This window comes from Pleurodeles waltl, chromosome 10 (assembly GCF_031143425.1).
Source record: "Pleurodeles waltl isolate 20211129_DDA chromosome 10, aPleWal1.hap1.20221129, whole genome shotgun sequence".
Lineage (NCBI taxonomy): Eukaryota > Metazoa > Chordata > Amphibia > Caudata > Salamandridae > Pleurodeles > Pleurodeles waltl.
The window spans coordinates 1,052,432,467-1,052,454,991 of NC_090449.1; the positions used below are offsets into that span (position 1 = coordinate 1,052,432,467).

At 46.0% G+C, this 22,525-nt stretch overlaps 1 protein-coding gene across 1 annotated transcript in view; it reads left to right on the forward strand.

Moving 5' to 3' along the window:
• The window catches only part of ZNF385D (zinc finger protein 385D), a 420,680-nt gene that overhangs the window by 390,135 nt on the left and 8,020 nt on the right, over positions 1-22,525 (forward strand). Inside the window, exons 6-8 of the mRNA XM_069212061.1 lie at positions 7,027-7,281; positions 12,553-12,731; positions 19,934-20,035. Coding sequence (XP_069068162.1) covers positions 7,027-7,281; positions 12,553-12,731; positions 19,934-20,035 — 536 coding nt within the window. The remainder of the gene's footprint in view (positions 1-7,026; positions 7,282-12,552; positions 12,732-19,933; positions 20,036-22,525) is intronic.

A 22,525-nucleotide genomic window follows, 5' to 3' on the forward strand; every position in this document is an offset into this window, starting at 1 on the left:
TCTTTGGACCTTCTCATCTTACACAAGATTCAAGGATGAGATGCTGACATTTCAGTGACACCTGAAGAGGTCCTATAGCTTCTTCTTGACAATCAGGCTACGTTTACCTTTGACTCCCAGGGCCTGCTCTGGTAGTGCCAAGAATGATAACTCCTGCTAGCTAGAAAACTTGAGCCAACCCCAACAACTACCTCTTGCATTGTGATTGACAGGAGGACCCAACACAGCAATGAGCCACTGATTATCTACTGCAAGAGGTACCCAAGTAGGCACACGGTAAACCCTGAAGTCTGAGTGCAGGACTGAAATATTATTTATTTGAACAGCCCTGTGCTAGACAACTCATGCCGAGGTACCCATTTCACAAGTAAAATGCTCTGAGCAGCTGTAATGCAGTACTTATACTGACATCAGTTCATAGGGCAGATGGGTCCCTTGTGTGAGGTAAAGCGGGAAGGTTTACACAGATAAATACCCGGCTATGCACACATCGTTGTGAGCAAAGCATAAAATCAATGCATAGGGCAGATGGATTCCTCAGGTGAGGTACAGCAGGAAGGTTTACACAGATAAATACCCGGCTATGCACACATCGTTGTGAACCAAGCATGAAATCAATGCATAGGGCAGATGGGTCCCTCGGGTGAGGTACAGCAGGAAGGTTTACACAGATAAATACCCGGCTATGCACACATCAGTGTGAGCAAAGCATAAAATCAATGCATAGGGCAGATGGGTCCCTCGGGTGAGGTACAGCAGGAAGGTTTACACAGATAAATACCTGGCTATGCACACATCGGTGTGAGCAAAGCATAAAATCAATGCATAGGGCAGATGGATTCTTCGGGTGAGGTACAGCAGGAAGGTTTACATAGATACATACCCGGCTATGCACACATTGTTGTGAACCAAGCATGAAATCAATGCATAGGGCAGATGGGTCCCTCAGGTGAGGTACAGCAGGAAGGTTTACACAGATAAATACCCGGCTATGCACACATCAGTGGGAGCAAAGCATAAAATCAATGCACAGGGCAGATGGATCCCTCGGGTGAGGTACAGCAGGAAGGTTTACAGAGATGAACACCTGGCGATGCACACATTGGTGTGAGCAAAGCATGAAATGAATGCATAGGGCAGATGGGTCCCTCGGGTGAGGTACAGCAGGAAGGTTTACAAAGATAAATACCCGGCTATGCACACATCGTTGTAAGCAAAGCATGAAAAGAATGCATAGGGCAGGTGGATCCCTGGGTGAGGTACAGCAGGAAGGTTTACACAGATACATACCCGGCTATGCACACATCGGTGTGAGCGATGCATCAAATCGATGCATAGGGCAGATGGGTCCCTCGGGTGAGGTACAGCAGGAAGGTTCACAAAGATACATACCCGGCTATGCACACATCGGTGTGAGCAAAGCATGAAATGAATGCATAGGGCAGATGGGTCCCTCGGGTGAGGTACAGCAGGAGTAAGGTTTACACAGATACATACCCGGCTATGCACACATCGTTGTGAGCAAAGCATGAAATGAATGCATAGGGCAGATGGATCCCTCGGTGCGGCACAGCAGGAAGGTTTACACAGATACATACCCGGCTATGCACATATCGTTGTGAGCAATGCATCAAATCGATGCATAGGGCAGATGGGTCCCTCGGGTGAGGTACAGCAGGAAGGTTCACACAGATACATACCCCGCTATGCACACATCGGTGTGAGCAAAGCATGAAATGAATGCATAGGGCAGATGGGTCCCTCGGTGCGGCACAGCAGGAAGGTTTACACAGATACATACCCGGCTGTGCACACATCGGTGTGAGCAAAGCATGAAATGAATGCATAGGGCAGATGGGTCCCTCGGGTGAGGTACAGCAGGAGTAAGGTTTACAAAGATACATACCCGGCTATGCACATATCGTTGTGAGCAAAGCATGAAATGAATGCATAGGGCAGATGGGTCCCTCGGGTGAGGTACAGCAGGAGTAAGGTTTACACAGATACATACCCGGCTGTGCACACATCGTTGTGAGCAAAGCATGAAATGAATGCATAGGGCAGATGGGTCCCTCGGGTGAGGTACAGCAGGAGTAAGGTTTACACAGATACATACCCGGCTGTGCACACATCGGTGTGAGCAAAGCATGAAATGAATGCATAGGGCAGATGGGTCCCTCGGGTGAGGTACAGCAGGAGTAAGGTTTACAAAGATACATACCCGGCTATGCACATATCGTTGTGAGCAAAGCATGAAATGAATGCATAGGGCAGATGGGTCCCTCGGGTGAGGTACAGCAGGAGTAAGGTTTACACAGATACATACCCGGCTGTGCACACATCGTTGTGAGCAAAGCATGAAATGAATGCATAGGGCAGATGGGTCCCTCGGGTGAGGTACAGCAGGAAGGTTTACACAGATACATACCTGTGTGAGCAAAGCGTTATTACCTTCCCAGATTCCACTGGCCCATCCAAGGTATATATCACAGGGATGGTCAGCATTGAGTCTGCTCCAGGCCTGCAAGAGGCCATTGCAGGATAATTTGCTCAGGTAGAGACCCCAGAATTCGGGAAATTTTAGCAATGCAGCAATAAAGTAGTTGCAAAATTGTATATTTTTATATAGAATATAAAAAAGTGAAAAACAATTATAGTGATAACAATTAGCCCCTTAGCACAAATGAATATTAGAAAACTGAATGAAAATGTACATTTAACGTTCAGAAGGGCTAACAGAACACTGCACTGTGCTCTCTGGAGATCTGCAGAAATCCAAACCCCATTTTATCTTTCCTCTAGCAGTCTGGGATGAACAAATCCCTCCTGTCAGACATCCAGGCCCTGGGGTACATCACTCATGTGGAATAATCCACTGTAGCATGCAGATACAACTCTTTTTATATACAGTGATTCACTGAACAGCTTTTTCTCGGTCCCCAAGGGTGGTACGAGAAATGTATGTATGTAGGGTAGAGAGAACATGAGGTGAATTGTGCAAGTTGTAGAGAAAACATATTGCAAGTGCCTCTGGATTTATGTGTCAAGGAAGGAGCAAATTATGTGGCATGATTGACTAAGTTATGCAGTAAGAAAAGAAAAAGTACGTAATGTAATGAGATAATTTTGTGGCAGTATGGCTTTTACCATTTTTACCCCTTAATACTGTCAAAGGTTTCACTTCATGAGTGTCAGTTTTACACTACTCAGTAATCAGGGACTGAAATGTCACCATTTAACCTTTGAAAGGAGCCTGCCACTTTACAGCAAATGCATAGGCAGAGTTTTAAAAACTTTTGATCCATTTGAGCTAGAAAGTTTTTTTGTTAAAATCTGCAAATTATGCAGCAGATGATGGGTTCGGTGGCAAATGTGGCAAATCCCTATTGATGCGTAAAATGCCACAGAATTTCTGCAGAATCACCAGATTCAAGTGGGGCTAATTATTACTAAGTTAATGCATTATTAATAATAAGTTGTATATTTATCACACAGTGCCAGTCACCAATGTTGCTGTCGCCATTCTAGGACTCGGTGAGCCCCTGTGTCCTGAATTTTAAAACATATAAGGTACAGGGGGGCAGGGTAGAGGTACCGTAACCTACTTGACACTTGAGGGGGGGGGAGTCTACAAGAGTCCAAAACAGGCTCTGCTGTGGCTTCTGCGGTTCTATGGCGGGACCTAGCGAGGCCTCCAGCCATTAGCCAAGGTGGTACCCCAGGACTGAGTGTGGCTCCCCATGAGGGCCCAGAGCACTACGGCAGGGTACCACGGCACCGTTCAAGCATTAAAAAGTGAAGCTTGCACTTACCCATAGTACCTTGTGATGCTTGTCAGATGGTACCACAAGAGTACCACCTTATGGTGAAAAAGAAGGAAAAATATGGGGTGGGTGTCCATTGTGGGGCATGGAACTCAACTGGAGGTCGGGGGAAGGTGGACGCCCACAGAAAGTGACATAATATGTGTAGTTATTAGCAGTGCATGGTGGGGGTGCACATTACAGATAGCTCAGTAAACTATAATTGGTGAATTTCAGTATATATATATATATATTCATAAAACAAACCAGTACAGTCAAAATGTGAGCTATGTTTGAGCCTCAAAGCCACTGAAATTGACCAGTTATGTTTAAGAAGTCACACTATATAAACCTTGTCAAATATGGTGTTTTTTTCAGGACGATTGAAAGTAAGGAACCTTGGGTGTTGTGTATGTTCCCAAAAAAATTCTTTTGAATTCCAGTGCGTTTGAGCCTCAAACGTAGCTCACTTTTTTATTGCATTTCACTGAATTTCACTGAATTGTACTTTTCTAAGATTTAAGGCCCCACTGCGTACAGCCCTTGGCAGCTAGGCCCTGCACAGCAACCCCATCACAGGTGCCCAACCCATGCTGTGCTTGGCTTTTGGCCCTGCACCTAAATACCACCTGGCTGTCCAGTGCACCCCACGAATGATCAGTGGCCATGTGCAGCGAACCTTTTTCCTTCCTTCAAAACAAAGCCACCTATTAATGTGCTTGGCTTTGCTTGTGCTTGTTTTTAGTGCTTGCAAATTGCAAGTTTGAAGCCACTTTCTAGTCAACTCCAGCACCTAAAATGGGCTCTTGCGAGCGCGAAGGTCGGCTCCTCCTCTCAAATTGTGCGGCAAAAATGTAGCTTTTTTCAGTTGTGTTGTGAGGTTTTTTACACTTATGGGTACACGTGATCACGGCCCTGGGGTCGGTCACTTTTTGGATTGGCCGCCCATGGCTGTGTAAAATACTTTTTCACTGCACAAAGCTCGTGAGTCTCAGCCAACGTGCAAGTCTGAATATGGCCAAAAAACCTTTTTTATTCATAATCCAGCCACATTGTCCTAAAATTTGAAAATGCGATTGGCATCAAGATTTTTAATAGGAACATGTCCAAAAGTGTTATCCCTTTAAAGCTCATTTGGGATCCTTTTAAAACACTAATGACTGAAAAACTGGTGAACGGATTTACAGCCAAATTGGTGTACACCATTCAACCTTTCTTATAAAGAAGCAGTGAAGAAACCCATGTCATATTATCCGACTGGGGTCAAGGTCAAAGTTCATAGGCCATAACCACAGGTCAAAGGAGAAACCCGCAATTAATATTTAGCCGGAAGAGTTATAAACAGTGGTTCTCATTCTAAAAAAATGGGTATTGCCTATCATGTATGTACACGTGTTAGGATTACATTACAGTTAAGGTAGGTAGATAGTATTCCTGCAACAGGACGACAGATGTAGTTTCCAAGTAGAAGTTATGTACTTAAGTTGTAAATTCCAGGGATGGTTCCGACTTAATAGCGGGGAGCGTCGGGGAGCGCAGCAGGCAAACATAAATAAAATGGCATAATGTCATTTTATTTGCCCTCACACTTACGATGTGCACAGCGCAAGCATGAATCCTGCAATTGCAGGAACACCGACTTGCGCACTGTAGGCCCAGCAATCCCAAGGCTGTCAAATAGGCTTGGGCGGAGTTAGGAGACCTGTCCTTCAATCCGCAAAGTGCAGAAAAAAACTCCACCACACTATGTGGAGTTCCACGAGCTGCGTAGTTTGGGTAAGTCACGCGTTTGCACTGATTTAAACATTGGCGAGCGCAAGCAAGAAAGAAAACTCAGGGCCGTGTCCCTTCGCAGAGTTTTTTGGGCCTCGGTGCGGAGTGCGGAAAACTCAGCGAACTCCCCTGGCGGAGCGTGAATTCTTCACCCACCCCCATTGTCAAACAGCTGGGGAATTGCTGGCACAGACTCACAGCCTCAAAAGGAGCAATGGGTAAGCCTGCTCCCACCAATCCCAGAGCTGCTCTCATGCTGAAAACAGCACGAGAGCAGCTCCAAGATTGGCTGGAATCCCGTTCTACTGAGCAGGAAGGATGTCCTGCCATTCCTGCTCGTGGATATGGGAGAGAAGTGCTGCACTGGGGAGCATGAAATATGGTGAGTTTCGCGCCCCACCATATTTTTAACCTGTAGACCTCCACTGGTAAATTCGCTGTATGAGTAAGTGTGGCGCCCAAGTGTGATGTGAAATATTGTTCTTATGCAGACAGCTCTTTCCATACAACCCAAACAATATGGGATGTGTGTTGTCCTTCACAGGAGTAACTCTCTTGTGGAAATGTGCCTGACAAAATTTGTGACTACCCACAAACAGGGCCAGTATGTTTGGCATAACGGCCTGAGCTGCCTTCGTTGTAGCTGGGGTAACCAGGTTTAAATCCCAGCATCTGCTCAGCGTCCTGTGATTCTGGGCAAATCACCTAATCTCCCTGTGCCCACAATTCAGTGCCTTGAAACCCTCACGGGTGATTTGCTGCGCTTTACAAATCCCTGATTCGATTAGACTATGGTATGTATTCTTACGCTTGAAGTCCAAGACGGCTGCCCTAAGAGAAAAGGCAAAAACTGCTCACAGTTATATGTGTGAATTCACATTTTATGAATGCATACGTGAAACTCTGTGCTTATAAGACTGCCTGAAATGCAACAGTTTGATTTAAGTAATTTTGATATAAAACACTGCAAACAAGACAGACACACTTGTTGGCATGTTTTATGGCCTCCTAAAATCCAGAGCAGAAATTATCTTTTTGAAAAGACAGAGAAAAACATTGATTATAAAAGAATACGCCAAACTTATTACTATTTATATTAAACTTGAGCAGAAAATATATAAAATAATTACAAATCTTTTTAGCAAATATTTGAGATTTCTGTTTATAAATATATATTTAAAATTCAACATGTCATCAATTTTTTCTAATAGACCGTCTATAAACTGTTTATGCTGGGCTGGCAAAAACATGATTTAAATTCTGTATGGGGAAAATCACATCAGACACGCTTCCAGGCCTGAAATTATGCATGTTCTGCTATGAATCATCACGTTGCATATTCCTTGCCTTGTGCAAATTCCAAGTCATAAATGAACTGGAAATAATGCTGAAAGCATCTCGATTTTACGTAAGCTAATGTAATTAACTTTGTCATTCTTGTACTTTGCAGAGAGCCCACCAGGACCACCAGCCATATCCACCACACCAACACCAGCGCCAGCATTACAGAACAGCGGTGGTGTGACCACAGACACGCCCCCCAAGAGATCCTCTCCTATCACCACCTGCACCACCACCACCACCACAGGCGACGCCGCGTGTCCTTCCGCGGAGACCGAGGAAGAGAAGGCCAAGAGATTGCTCTACTGTTCGCTGTGCAAAGTGGCCGTCAACTCCGCCTCCCAGCTGGAAGCGCACAACAGCGGTGAGGCGCAGCAATTTCTCTTCCCTTGCCACGGCCCTGCAATTATCCCAGGCACAATGCATTAGCTCTCTTTGCAGCAGGAGACGAGGAGGTGGCAGAAAACCAGAAATTACAGTGCCTAGAATTTATTCGCTCTCTTGGTATAAAAGAAATGACAAGGAAAGAGTATTTTTTATGTGAAGGGAGGGGTAAAAAAAAAATCTGAGTGTAGTAGAAATAAGTAGTCATTTTTTTGCAATTTCAGCCTTTCATGTTTCTTGGAATCATGCAGTTAAGTGGCGGCTCTTATTCTTCAGCCTTTTGTATTTTGCTGTGTTGCAGGATTACCCACGTGTTCATTTCACAACGGCTAATGGCATGCAATAAGTGGAAGAGATTGTGTGAAATAATGGCCATTTCTTCCAGCAAGCTGGAACAGCAATTCTAGGGGGGTCGTTTTCGAAAAGAAAAATCCTCTATGATTGCTTATCCCTTAGTGGTTCCAGTTGTCTGATGTTTGATCTTGAGTTTCTCAAGTTGCCGAACATAGGGACTGATTTAGATATCAGCGGACAGGTTACTCAGTCACAACGGTGATGGATATCCCGTCCGCCGAAATATAAATCCCATTATTTCCTATGTGATCTATATTTCTGCAGACGGGATATCCACAACATTGTGACGGAGTAATTTGTACATCGAAATCTATAGTCTCTCTGGTACACACAAGGAAATTTACTAGAACACATTATCGCTTGAGAGTAAAGAGTAAAGCAGTAATGTAGGAAAGGTTGAAAAGCACCAGAGGAATCGTGAAAATGACTTCTCCATGGGTTGAGTTATCTGAAATCTGACAAAGATCTCCACTTCCATGCCTTTATATCATGCACCATGAGAAGCATTTCAATAGGATGAAGATGTAATTCAGAGAATCACAGACGATGATGGAGAGGGAAGAGATCTGGATGAGGCCTGGGGCCTCATTTATATGTTGATGGAGAGGGAACTCAGGCAGCGGCTATGGAGTTCCCTCCCCACAAACATAGTGGTCCACCCACCCGATTTAGATGTGGTCGGACCACATGTGTGCCTACGGCGTTGACTACTTTGTCTTCACCTTAGGCAAATTTATCGGCCCTACAGAGTAGAATTGGCTATATGTCCATCTGCCCCCATTACAATGGGAAGACGTCTACTAGTTTTATACTGTCCATCACTGCCAGGCAAACCATGGCAGTGAGGGACAGTAAAAAGGAAATAATGCCCCCTCGCCATGGGAGATAACTTCTGTGGCGAGAGGGACATTATCTTTTTTATTGTTTTGTTGAAAATTAAAAAAAATAAAACAGTTTGGTGCCAAGTTCCATCAGGTTGACGAAGTCTTGATCCAAACTATTAAATGCACTGATAGGATATACTGTGGAGGCAATTCCTGGCAATGTTTTATAAATGAGAGTTAGCTTGGCAGTCGTTTATAAATTTAGCGGGCATCCCTCCACCAGGGCAACCGAGTAGCTTATTCCTTCGCCCTGGTGGGAAAAAGGGCCGTCCACCAGATAATGGATCAGGCCCTTAAAATGAGAAGACAATCAAACAGAAATGGTTGCTAGACATCCTGCCTTAAAAAGAGATATATTTCTATAGGGGGTGGTCACTGTGCATGGGGAAGCATGTATTTCGGTCCACATACCTCTAAACTATATCCATCATGCGCATCTCAGAAACCAAGCAAGACAACAGTTTTCTTTAGGTTGCCCTCAACAAGAAGCTTAAGAAGACGCCCAATGAGAGACACTCCAGTTCCACTGTTGATGCAAAGTTAGAAATGCAATCAGGAAAAGCCAACCTAGCACAAAAAATCCACCGCCAGAGCACCCACTTGATGTTCACTCCAAGCCTTCCGCTGGTGTTTTGTGTTAACTCGATAGGTTTCCACCCTATACTCCCCACTCACTGCCTTGTCTCTCTGGTCCTTTTTTATTCAACATCCCATCCAAGGCTTGCATAGAATCATCTCCTACTGAATTCATTTTTTTCTGTGTTATGATGGTAAAGTTATAGAATACTACATGTTTAGAATACTCTGAAACAGCAACTCAACCCAAAACCAATATGTTTTGCTTTCTGTGTCACAAAAGATCCGCACACATAGTCCTCCTGAGAGTGTGACAGTGGTGTATTTTTTTAAAGAATTTCTTCCTGTTCTCTCTAAAAACACATGAACGGTCAAAGCCAATAAGACTGGCTTAAATGAGCTAATGCATTCCAATATAGGCATTCACAATTTGATCACCCTGTTTGTGCCTCGCCACTGTGCACCTGCTTCATGGCACCTCAAGTTTGGGGAATAGGAAACAGGGCATTGTAATAGGGTGCACAGAGAGCAGAGTGTGTGCACCTTACATAACTGTGTACCTCTGTTGTAGTATACCTTCCTACTCCGAGGAGTACTTGCATCTCCTTGTGGTTGGAGTGACCTCAGGTAAGTGCATCCGGAACATGCAAATACTCACCATAGGCAAAAGCAGCTATACCATGTAAGTAATGTTGTTAGGAGCAAATCAGTGTATCCCATTAAAAGCAATATAATGTTTGTTACACTTCACAACCTATATTTCTGCAGACGGGATATCCACAACATTGTGACGGAGTAATTTGTACATCGAAATCTATAGTCTCTCTGGTACACACAAGGAAATTTACTAGAACACATTATCGCTTGAGAGTAAAGAGTAAAGCAGTAATGTAGGAAAGGTTGAAAAGCACCAGAGGAATCGTGAAAATGACTTCTCCATGGGTTGAGTTATCTGAAATCTGACAAAGATCTCCACTTCCATGCCTTTATATCATGCACCATGAGAAGCATTTCAATAGGATGAAGATGTAATTCAGAGAATCACAGACGATGATGGAGAGGGAAGAGATCTGGATGAGGCCTGGGGCCTCATTTATATGTTGATGGAGAGGGAACTCACGCAGCGGCTATGGAGTTCCCTCCCCACAAACATAGTGGTCCACCCACCCGATTTAGATGTGGTCGGACCACATGTGTGCCTACGGCGTTGACTACTTTGTCTTCACCTTAGGCAAATTTATCGGCCCTACAGAGTAGAATTGGCTATATGTCCATCTGCCCCCATTACAATGGGAAGACGTCTACTAGTTTTATACTGTCCATCACTGCCAGGCAAACCATGGCAGTGAGGGACAGTAAAAAGGAAATAATGCCCCCTCGCCATGGGAGATAACTTCTGTGGCGAGAGGGACATTATCTTTTTTATTGTTTTGTTGAAAATTAAAAAAAATAAAACAGTTTGGTGCCAAGTTCCATCAGGTTGACGAAGTCTTGATCCAAACTATTAAATGCACTGATAGGATATACTGTGGAGGCAATTCCTGGCAATGTTTTATAAATGAGAGTTAGCTTGGCAGTCGTTTATAAATTTAGCGGGCATCCCTCCACCAGGGCAACCGAGTAGCTTATTCCTTCGCCCTGGTGGGAAAAAGGGCCGTCCACCAGATAATGGATCAGGCCCTTAAAATGAGAAGACAATCAAACAGAAATGGTTGCTAGACATCCTGCCTTAAAAAGAGATATATTTCTATAGGGGGTGGTCACTGTGCATGGGGAAGCATGTATTTCGGTCCACATACCTCTAAACTATATCCATCATGCGCATCTCAGAAACCAAGCAAGACAACAGTTTTCTTTAGGTTGCCCTCAACAAGAAGCTTAAGAAGACGCCCAATGAGAGACACTCCAGTTCCACTGTTGATGCAAAGTTAGAAATGCAATCAGGAAAAGCCAACCTAGCACAAAAAATCCACCGCCAGAGCACCCACTTGATGTTCACTCCAAGCCTTCCGCTGGTGTTTTGTGTTAACTCGATAGGTTTCCACCCTATACTCCCCACTCACTGCCTTGTCTCTCTGGTCCTTTTTTATTCAACATCCCATCCAAGGCTTGCATAGAATCATCTCCTACTGAATTCATTTTTTTCTGTGTTATGATGGTAAAGTTATAGAATACTACATGTTTAGAATACTCTGAAACAGCAACTCAACCCAAAACCAATATGTTTTGCTTTCTGTGTCACAAAAGATCCGCACACATAGTCCTCCTGAGAGTGTGACAGTGGTGTATTTTTTTAAAGAATTTCTTCCTGTTCTCTCTAAAAACACATGAACGGTCAAAGCCAATAAGACTGGCTTAAATGAGCTAATGCATTCCAATATAGGCATTCACAATTTGATCACCCTGTTTGTGCCTCGCCACTGTGCACCTGCTTCATGGCACCTCAAGTTTGGGGAATAGGAAACAGGGCATTGTAATAGGGTGCACAGAGAGCAGAGTGTGTGCACCTTACATAACTGTGTACCTCTGTTGTAGTATACCTTCCTACTCCGAGGAGTACTTGCATCTCCTTGTGGTTGGAGTGACCTCAGGTAAGTGCATCCGGAACATGCAAATACTCACCATAGGCAAAAGCAGCTATACCATGTAAGTAATGTTGTTAGGAGCAAATCAGTGTATCCCATTAAAAGCAATATAATGTTTGTTACACTTCACAACCTTGAACTCTGAAGTCTCAAAATGAAGGTTAAAGTGTTAGGAATAATGGATTTTTTTCACCAGCAACGCAAAGAAACGTATCAAGAGTGTTGTTGAGTAGCACTTGCTGCAGACATGCCTGGTTACACTTGAAGTGAGAATACTATCTATAAGTGAACAGCCAGTACAGATAGTACAGATGGTTTAAGAATACTAAATGGGTCAGTTGCTTCGAAGTGATGGTTTCACACTCCTAGGAGGCAGCCTTCACTGAGATTTTAGAAGAATCATCTGGATTCCACATTTGTAGAAAATCTTTACAAAGTAGAAAAATACATAAGCGAGTTTTTGTTCTTAAAAAAAAATTCAAATCCGAATTTAGTTTCTGCAAACTTCGAACCTTGCCCCCAAATTTTGGTTTGAAATCTGAAATTTCCTAGCTGAAATCCTGAATTACATGTAGAAATGGTCAATTTTCAAATGAAAATACTGAAACTTTTCATCTTGTCAGATTTCTAAACGAATTTGTGAAGTTGGTGAGATTTCTTAAAAGGTGAAATGAGAAGCGTCTGTTAATGTCCTATCCCATGAAAGGTCCAAGTTCGATCATTCTTCTGTCCGTCAGTCCGGCAGATTGACCAGCTGACGCTGACATACTTGCACCACTGGAGGGGGGCCTGAGTGTGTAGTAAACTTCGCTTTTCGTTGTGTTTAACTGTTCTTGCCTTTCATCCTCCTAGGAACGAAGCACAAGACCATGGTGGACGCGCGGAACGGCAGCGGTAACATCAAAGCCTTCCCCAGGGCAGGGGTGAAAGGCAAGAGCCCGGTGGTGAAGGGGAGCACGGGCCTGCAGAACAAAACCTTTCACTGTGAGATCTGCGACGTGCACGTGAACTCCGAGACGCAGCTCAAGCAGGTGGGCGGGGCCACGTGATGCGCGTAATTGGCAGGGCCACTGGAAATATGCCACAGGACTGAGTCAATTATGCGGCGAGCAAAGGCAGATTATGCGGCACATTTTGTACTAGCATTACTTCATTATTTCATCATCCTTAACCTTGGTAACACTGTATGGGAATTGGTTGCACCTTATTAGTGTCAGTTTAACACCCCAATGTGGCAATACGCAATTGAAAAGTGACCAGTCCACCTTTGCACATTGCCTCCCACTGAGTGGTAACATATGATGCCGCATTTTTAGTAACCTTTTAACCATTTGAGCTAGAAGCATTATTTTTTTCCCGTTAAAATCTGCAGTTTATGTGGCAATTGAGGATAATCTGGCAAATCTATAATAATGCGAAAATTGGAGGGGACTCACCATCACATAATTGCAGTGGCCCCGGTAATAGGCTTCCGAAAAGCGAGGAGGGGTCCTTAACTGGTGACCACTCTCCGTGACCTTAACTGTGGCATGGTGGGTGTTACAGAACGTCAGTTAGGGCATCACAAGTGTCACTTGTGACACCTCGTGAAATTTGACACAGAGATCCAGTGAGTTCATTATCACCCATTGTGACTTTTTGGTGCATAACATGAGGATTTTTGTAATGAATGCACCAACATCTGTATGGTAAAAACTGGGCGTTTTCATCTGCTAATTTGTGGCAGGTTTATTCTGCTGAAATTTAACAACGGGTGCAACATTGATTGCCTGATGCAACACACATCACACAACTTATAATTGTGATCCCTGTGAAAATACTTTTAATCAGGCCCTAAGTAGGGGAGACCTTAGGGAAGGAAATAACAAAAATGAAGTGGGGAAATCTCAAAGTGAAGTCATAAGAGGGAGCCCAGAGAGAAGCAAAGGAGAGCACACAAAGTGGGAACCCACAGTGAGAGTGGGGAGAACCTACAGAGAAGGAGGGAATCAAGACCATAGTGAAAGAGGGAGGCGCAGTAAATAGACAGACCCAAGGAAGGTGGGAGACCAGAGTAATAGAGGGAGCCGCTGCTACACAGTGGAGAGCTTCACGGGAAGAAGGGAGACCCAAGTGCATCATGGGAGAGCCCACCATAAAGGAGGAACACACGGGTAAAGAGAGACCCATCTGAAGCAGCAAGAACTCAGTGAAAGAGGGAGCCCACAATGAAGGAAGGTGGTCACAGTGAAAGAGGGAGCAACCTACCCAAAAGGAGGGCATTGAAACCAGAGTGAAAGAGGGGCCAGAATGGAGTAGGAGAGAACCCCACAGAAAAGGAGGTGATTTAAAACCATAGCAAAAGAGGCAGCCAGAGAGCAGGGGAGAACCCACAGAAAAGGTGGCAATTTAACTCTGAGCGAAAGAGTGAGCCAGAGTGAAGACGGGGAAAACCCAGAGTAGAGGGAACTGAAACTACACTGAAAGAGGGAGCGAGACCGAACATAGGAGAACCCACAGAAAAGGAGGGAATAGAAACCAGAGCGAAAGAGGGGCCAGAGTGAACAGGGGAGAACCTACACAGAAGGAGGGAATTTAAACCAGAGCGAAAGAGGGTCCAGAGTGAACAGGGGAGAACGTACAGAGAAGGAGGGAATTTAAACCAGAGCGAAAGAGGGAACCAGAGTGAACAGGGGAGAACCTACAGAGAAGGAGGGAATTTAAACCAGAGCGAAAGAGGGGCCAGAGTGAACAGGGGAGAACCGACAGAGAAGGAGGGAATTTAAACCAGAGCGAAAGAGGAAACCAGAGTGAACAGGGGAGAACCTACAGAGAAGGAAGGAATTTAAACCATGGCGAAAGAGGGGCCAGAGTGAACAGGGGAGAACCTACAGAGAAGGAGGGAATTTAAACCAGAGCGATACAGCGAACCAGAGTGAGCAGGGAAGAACCTACAGAGAAGGAGGGAATTTAAACCAGAGCGAAAGAGGGAACCAGAGTGAACAGGGGATAACCGACAGAGAAGGAGGGGATTTAAACCAGAGCGAAAGAGGGAACCAGAGTGAACAGGGGAGAACCTACAGAGCAGGAGGGAATTTAAACCATGGCGAAAGAGGGGCCAGAGTGAACAGGGGAGAACCTACAGAGAAGGAGGGAATTTAAACCAGAGCGATACAGGGAACCAGAGTGAACAGGGGAGAACCTACAGAGAAGGAGGGAATTTAAACCAGAGCGAAAGAGGGAACCAGAGTGAACAGGGGAGAACCTACAGAGAAGGAGGGAATTTAAACCAGAGCGAAAGAGGGAACCAGAGTGAACAGGGGAGAACCTACAGAGAAGGAGGGAATTTAAACCAGAGCGAAAGAGGGAACCAGAGTGAACAGGGGAGAACCGACAGAGAAGGAGGGAATTTAAACCAGAGCGAAAGAGGGAACCAGAGTGAACAGGGGAGAACCTACAGAGAAGGAGGGAATTTAAACCAGAGCGAAAGAGGGGCCAGAGTGAACAGGGGAGAACCTACACAGAAGGAGGGAATTTAAACCAGAGCAAAAGAGGAAACCAGAGTGAACAGGGGAGAACCTACAGAGAAGGAAGGAATTTAAACCATGGCGAAAGAGGGGCCAGAGTGAACAGGGGAGAACCTACAGAGAAGGAGGGAATTTAAACCAGAGCGATACAGGGAACCAGAGTGAACAGGGGAGAACCTACAGAGAAGGAGGGAATTTAAACCAGAGCGAAAGAGGGAACCAGAGTGAACAGGGGATAACCGACAGAGAAGGAGGGGATTTAAACCAGAGCGAAAGAGGGAACCAGAGTGAACAGGGGAGAACCTACAGAGAAGGAGGGAATTTAAACCATGGCGAAAGAGGGGCCAGAGTGAACAGGGGAGAACCTACAGAGAAGGAGGGAATTTAAACCAGAGCGATACAGGGAACCAGAGTGAACAGGGGAGAACCTACAGAGAAGGAGGGAATTTAAACCAGAGCGATACAGGGAACCAGAGTGAACAGGGGAGAACCTACAGAGAAGGAGGGAATTTAAACCAGAGCGAAAGAGGGAACCAGAGTGAACAGGGGAGAACCTACAGAGAAGGAGGGAATTTAAACCAGAGCGAAAGAGGGAACCAGAGTGAACAGGGGAGAACCGACAGAGAAGGAGGGAATTTAAACCAGAGCGAAAGAGGGAACCAGAGTGAACAGGGGAGAACCTACAGAGAAGGAGGGAATTTAAACCAGAGCGAAAGAGGGGCCAGAGTGAACAGGGGAGAACCTACAGAGAAGGAGGGAATTTAAACCAGAGCGAAAGAGGGGCCAGAGTGAACAGGGGAGAACCGACAGAGAAGGAGGGAATTTAAACCAGAGCAAAAGAGGAAACCAGAGTGAACAGGGGAGAACCTACAGAGAAGGAAGGAATTTAAACCATGGCGAAAGAGGGGCCAGAGTGAACAGGGGAGAACCTACAGAGAAGGAGGGAATTTAAACCAGAGCGATACAGGGAACCAGAGTGAACAGGGGAGAACCTACAGAGAAGGAGGGAATTTAAACCAGAGCGAAAGAGGGAACCAGAGTGAACAGGGGATAACCGACAGAGAAGGAGGGGATTTAAACCAGAGCGAAAGAGGGAACCAGAGTGAACAGGGGAGAACCTACAGAGAAGGAGGGAATTTAAACCATGGCGAAAGAGGGGCCAGAGTGAACAGGGGAGAACCTACAGAGAAGGAGGGAATTTAAACCAGAGCGATACAGGGAACCAGAGTGAACAGGGGAGAACCTACAGAGAAGGAGGGAATTTAAACCAGAGCGATACAGGGAACCAGAGTGAACAGGGGAGAACCTACAGAGAAGGAGGGAATTTAAACCAGAGCGAAAGAGGGAACCAGAGTGAACAGGGGAGAACCTACAGAGAAGGAGGGAATTTAAACCAGAGCGAAAGAGGGAACCAGAGTGAACAGGGGAGAACCTACAGAGAAGGAGGGAATTTAAACCAGAGCGAAAGAGGGAACCAGAGTGAACAGGGGAGAACCTACAGAGAAGGAGGGAATTTAAAGCAGAGCGAAAGAGGGGCCAGAGTGAACAGGGGAGAACCTACAGAGAAGGAGGGAATTTAAACCAGAGCGAAAGAGGGAACCAGAGTGAACAGGGGAGAACCTACAGAGAAGGAGGGAATTTAAACCAGAGCGAAAGAGGGGCCAGAGTGAACAGGGGAGAATCTACAGAGAAGGAAGAAATTGAGACCACAGCGATAGAGAGAGCCGCAGTGAAATATGGGAGAGTCCACACGGAAGTTGAGAGAGCAAAGCGAAAGAGAGGACCACAGCGAAGCAGGAATGAACCAACCGAGATGAAAGGGACCAAGACCACAGTAAAAGAGGGAGCAAGAGTGACACTTGGAGAGCCCACAGGGAGAGTGGGAGAGCACAGTGAGAAAGGGAGCCACAGTAAAGCAGGGAAAAGCTACAGAGGTGGGAATGGAAACACCTTGAAAGCAGTAAGGAGACCACGGTGAAAGAGAACATCTGCAGTGACCAGGAGAGAGAGTAGACTGTGAAAAAGAGAGAGCAGGGAAGCCACATATAAAAGCTCATATCCAAGAGGAGAAATCCCTCACTAGATGCCAGTGGGGGTTACTCCTCACTCAGTCAGGGAGAGAGACCACGGAAAAGGAGCAAGACCACTGTGAAGCGTGAGGGAGAGTCTGCAGTGAATGAGGGAGAGCTCACAGTGGAACAGGAAGACCAGAGAGAAGGAGTGAGCTGAGGAGAGACCCTACCGTGAGCGAGGGTGCCAAGAGCGAAGGTTACAGTGACGCGAGGAGAAGGCCTACAGTGAACGAGGAAGAGGAGGGTCAAACTGGGAAAGAGTCCTCAATGGAGGCGGAGGGATACAGTGAAGGGGGGAACCACCATGATTGATGGTGATGGAGGAGGAGAGCCCACACTGAAGCGGGAGAGCACAGTGAAGCATAGGGAGAACCCATGATGTAGGAGGGAGTATAGAGTGGAAGAGGGAAGTAGAGAGAACGAACTGACAGTGAAGACAGACTCCAACAGAGAAGCAAAGAGCATAGTCCAGAGTGAAGGAAGAAGAAACAGGGCTGCTGACATTGACATGCTTAATGCAAAAAGTGTTAGGGTAAAGCCAAGAGGAATAGCACTGGCATGCTGCTGCAAAGGTTATTTAAGGTAATGTTTTCATTTTTTATTGCTAACAAAAGTCCATAACAATTAAAAAAAATACAAAAAGCTGTCAGCCACCCACATGAGGCCACCATATGCTTGCAAACAAATGTTGCATCTAAAAATGATTCACTGGCGTTTCTGTTTTGATGAAGATTTTTTTAAACAAGCCATTTGGTTTTGATGTGCATTTTTGCTATTATTTTTTATGAAGGTGACAAAACGAAACCACCACCCAACCAAACACTAAAATTGCAGAACGCTACAATGTCAAATTAATTGCTGGTAAAATAGTCATTTTGTTCCAGATAATTCACACAAGTAACATTAAAAAGACACTTTGAAACGCTTTGTCAGTAAAGAGAAAGGAACTATTTTTAAGTGGTGTGAACAATGTGCACAAGCTTTGTGCAGTCACTCAAAGGGACGGAAACCAAAGGGTAAAGGAGGCACGCCCACTGCCCCCTGCTGTGTTCTGTGATGGGTGGAAGCAAAATGTGAATGACCATTGAACTGTCCAATGGATGAAGCCTGCAGACCAAAAGAGAGGCCGAGGAATGGCTAGGCAGGCAAGCGTGAAAGGAGTATGGACATGAGAGAGGGACAGAGATGCAGACAAGCGCATAATCTGTGCCAGTGGTTGGAGGTGGGACCCCCTGGCATTCATTTTTGGGGACTGGCTCTTACTTTTCCTCACTAGACTTTGGACCAGAGTTAGAGAGTGGAAAACACACAAGAGAGGAAGGAGGAAGGAAAAGATGGAAAACTGTGACAAAGGGAGAAAGTTGGAACTTGCAAGAGTGGGACTGAGAGGCAGGGAGTGCCCGGAGGGGGATGAAAGAGGCATGAAGTTGAATCAAGGCTTGGTATGTGGCATGCCAACATTTAATAGCGTCTGCCATGTGCTTCTGGGCGAAGCCTTTGGTCCTGGCAATTAATGTTTTACAAATAAAGTACTTGGTAGGAGAAAGGAAAATGTAGTTGCAATAAGAAACTTAGGGGCATATTTGTCAAAGGATTTGCATTGCCCTTGTGCCACTCAAGGGGGCGCAAGGCACAGTAAAACCTAGAATGAGATTTACCAAGCCATGCAAGGGGGCCAAGGCACAGTAAAACCTAGAATGAGATTTACCAAGCCATGCAAGGGGCCAAGGCACAGTAAAACCTCGAATGACATTTACCAAGCCACCCTGCGTGGCCTGATAAATCTGGAGTGACACAAGGCAGCACAAGTCACTGCCTTGCCCTACTCTGCCCCACGGAGGCGTTCCACGGTTAGACTATGGGTGCTCCCATGCATCCACTCGTGGAAAGATGTTAGGCCTTCCCTGGGAGGTGTAGGGAGGAGAAATCTGTTTACTTCTTCCTGTTGTTTCCTCTTTCTATGTGTCCTGCATCCTGCAGCACGCACAGAAAGAGGAAAAAACCTGAGGATTGATTTTGTGAATGAAGGTGTTGATTGCTGCACAAAAAGAATCCTGCCTGCATTGGCGCTAGGCAGCACGTAGTGCGCCAGCACAGGGAGAGGGCAGACATGCTCCAGATAGCGTTAAATATGGCGCATTCCTGCTCTCTCCCTGCCACTCAGCTCAGTGATGCAGTGCCTCGCCCTGCTGCGTTGCGTGACATTTTAATAAATCTGCCCCACAGTGACGTTTAGCTACCATTAGTGCAGCAGGTGCAGTGACACTCAGGTCCATGAGCGTGTGGGACCCAGAGCAACATAAATGGTGCTTATATTACCAATCCGGTTTGCAGGGGACCCATTTTCCTTTCTTGCATTAGGCCCCAGGCAACCCTTGCCAAGCCACTGAGGTTAGACCTAAAAATGGGCTTCGACTGGTAGTTGGGTAGTAAAATAAAGCCATCATCAGGGTTCAATGCATCCATCAGGCCTCGGAACCCGGTGCCACTGCACCTGCAACACCGTTTATGACAATGCCCTAGACCTTGAGACACATCAAACTATTCCATTGAAAATAACGCTGATATTCACCCAACCAAAGCGTTCATTTAACACAATATTTTTGACGCACACAAGTGTAACATGTTGTTGTGATGTCTTTGTTGTTATTGCAGCACATCAGCAGTCGAAGGCACAAAGACAGAGCTGCTGGGAAGCCCCCCAAGCCTAAGTACAGCCCATACAGCAAACTCCAGAGAGGAACGACTCCCCTCGGGGTAAGCAAAAACATACTCTCTTCAGGAGTGTCACGCCAATGCAAACCTTTCATGTTTCCCAGGTCGATATGTGAGTAGCTGGCCAGGAGTTTTTGTCCTGCCATTCTAGGATATGTGTTCAATTTGTCCCACAATAAAATAACCGAGGTCTACAAATTCCAGAAGGCAAAGCAGAAACCTGTACTATAGGCACCTCATGCATGGACCAAAAAACAGATGCGTTGTACCGATGAACTCATGTCTGATTAATGCTGAGGTATTTGTATTATTCATTCATGGAGATTTTTTCTTACTAAAACTACTTGTATGAGGTCCTTAAAGTTGTGGTGTTCGTTCAGCCATGTTTTGTGTGCCTTTTTGAAAACTGACTTGAAAGTCATTTAATATTGTATGGAGACTGACTTTTTAAAGAGTACATGCTAATCTGCTGTAGAGCACGAGTGGTCCATTTGAAGATACAGTGTTGTGCAAAGGTGATGATATTGTCTCAATTGAATACTTGACCCTTGTGTGCACGGCATCATTCACCCCCTTCACTAGGGGAGTAGCGGTATGGACTGACTACATTGCTTCTGCCCTTCCATGATGCTACAGACCAGAGACATTGGTAGCTATCACGCAGCGCGGCTCCTCCCAATGGCGAAGAAGCGTCGCCCCGCTGGCTAAAAGCCAGCAGCTGAAAAATAAGGCAATATTTTATTATCGTTTTATTTTTCAGCAGCTGGCTAGGCCAGCTTGTGCAGGGAGGGGTGGGGCTGGGTCACGGGAGCGGGGAGGAGGAGGAGTGGAGTGCACTTAAGTGTGCATGTCAGATTGGCTGGCTGTCCTAGGCTGGCCACACATGCGCACATAGGTTTCACCAACCCAGCTGTGTTGCACAGCCAGGTTGGAGAAACAGGGCAGACTTCAACGCACTGTCTGAGCGGCAGACCAAGCCACTCAGGCCAATCCTGGCACTGCTCTCATGCTAGATATAGCATGATAGCAGTGTCGAAATTGTTTGGGGAGCCTGTGCTGGCGTGCCAGAGACTGCTGGGACATCATCAGGAGCGAAGAGGAGCGAGGTGGCCGCCAGCAGGACAGGTACGTTTTAAAAAACAAATATTTCTTCCATCACCCCGCTGCCCCCACCTTTGGGCTTTGTGGTGGCTGCCACTGTTAAAATGGTAGAATGGAATACTACTGGGAGGAACTCCACGTGGCTCAGGCCGATCCAAACCAACCATACATTTTTTGTGGACTGGAGGATCGGAGAAGTCATATGTTATATGTCTTCTAAATAATTTATTACACCCAGCTGGTTACTCTCCGCCTACTGATTCTGCACATTCTACAATATTCAGGGGCATATTTACATGATTGTATCGCAATCACAAGATAGAGTCTTACACTCCAGGGCCTGCACAGTTTGAGCCATGCACTACAGGGCCTGCACAGTTTGAGCCATGCACTGCAGGGCCTGCACAGATGAAGGCATGCACTACAGGGCCTGCACAGTTTGAGCCATGCACTGCAGGGCCTGCACAGATGGAGGCATGCACTAAAGGGCCTGCACAGTTTGAGCCATGCACTGCAGGGCCTGCACAGATGGAGGCATGCACTGGATGGCCTGCACAGATGGAGGCATGCACTGGATGGCCTGCACAGATGGAGACATGCTCTCCAGGGCCTGCACAGATGGAGGCATGCACTGGATGGCCTGCACAGATGGAGGCATGCACTCCAGGGCCTGCACAGTTTGAGCCATGCACTGCAGGGCCTGCACAGATGGAGGCATGCACTGGATGGCCTGCACAGTTTGAGCCATGCACTGCAGAGCCTGCACAGATGGAGGCATGCACTGCAGGGCCTGCACAGATGGAGGCATGCTCTCTAGTGTCTACAAAAGTCACCTTTCTGTGCTGTACTACGTGGCAGGGAAAGGACAGGAATGCGCCGTATTTGTCGATGTAGAGCACTCTTGCCTTTTCTCCTGCGCTAGCGCCCTTGTGGCAGCCTAGCATCAATGCAAGGAATGCCTCCGTTGCATGCAGGATTGTTTTTGTGCAGGAAAAAGCACCTTCCTGCATAAAAACAGTCACTTCAGGCATATTCTTGCAGCACACATGGAAAGAGGAAGTAACAATGAGAAAGATATTTCTCCTCTTTACGCCTCCCATGGGACGGTGTAGCATTTTGGCTCATTCCCAGGTCTACCAGGTTTGGTAAATCAGGGAATGCGTCAACATCCATGGGAGTTGCACTGAAACACCCACGCAACACCCATGGAGTTCCCTCCCAGAGCAAAGTAAGGCAACACAGCGATTTGTGCTGCGTTGCTTTACTCCAGATTTATGGAGCGACTCAGGGCATTGCAAAGTGGCCTTGTGTGGCTTCATAAATTGCATTTAAGGTTTGGGTCACACATGTACTACGTTGCGTGGTGCGAACACGACGCAAACCAGCTCATAAAAATGCCCTTTAGTGCCATAAGTCTGTATGTGATCTCAT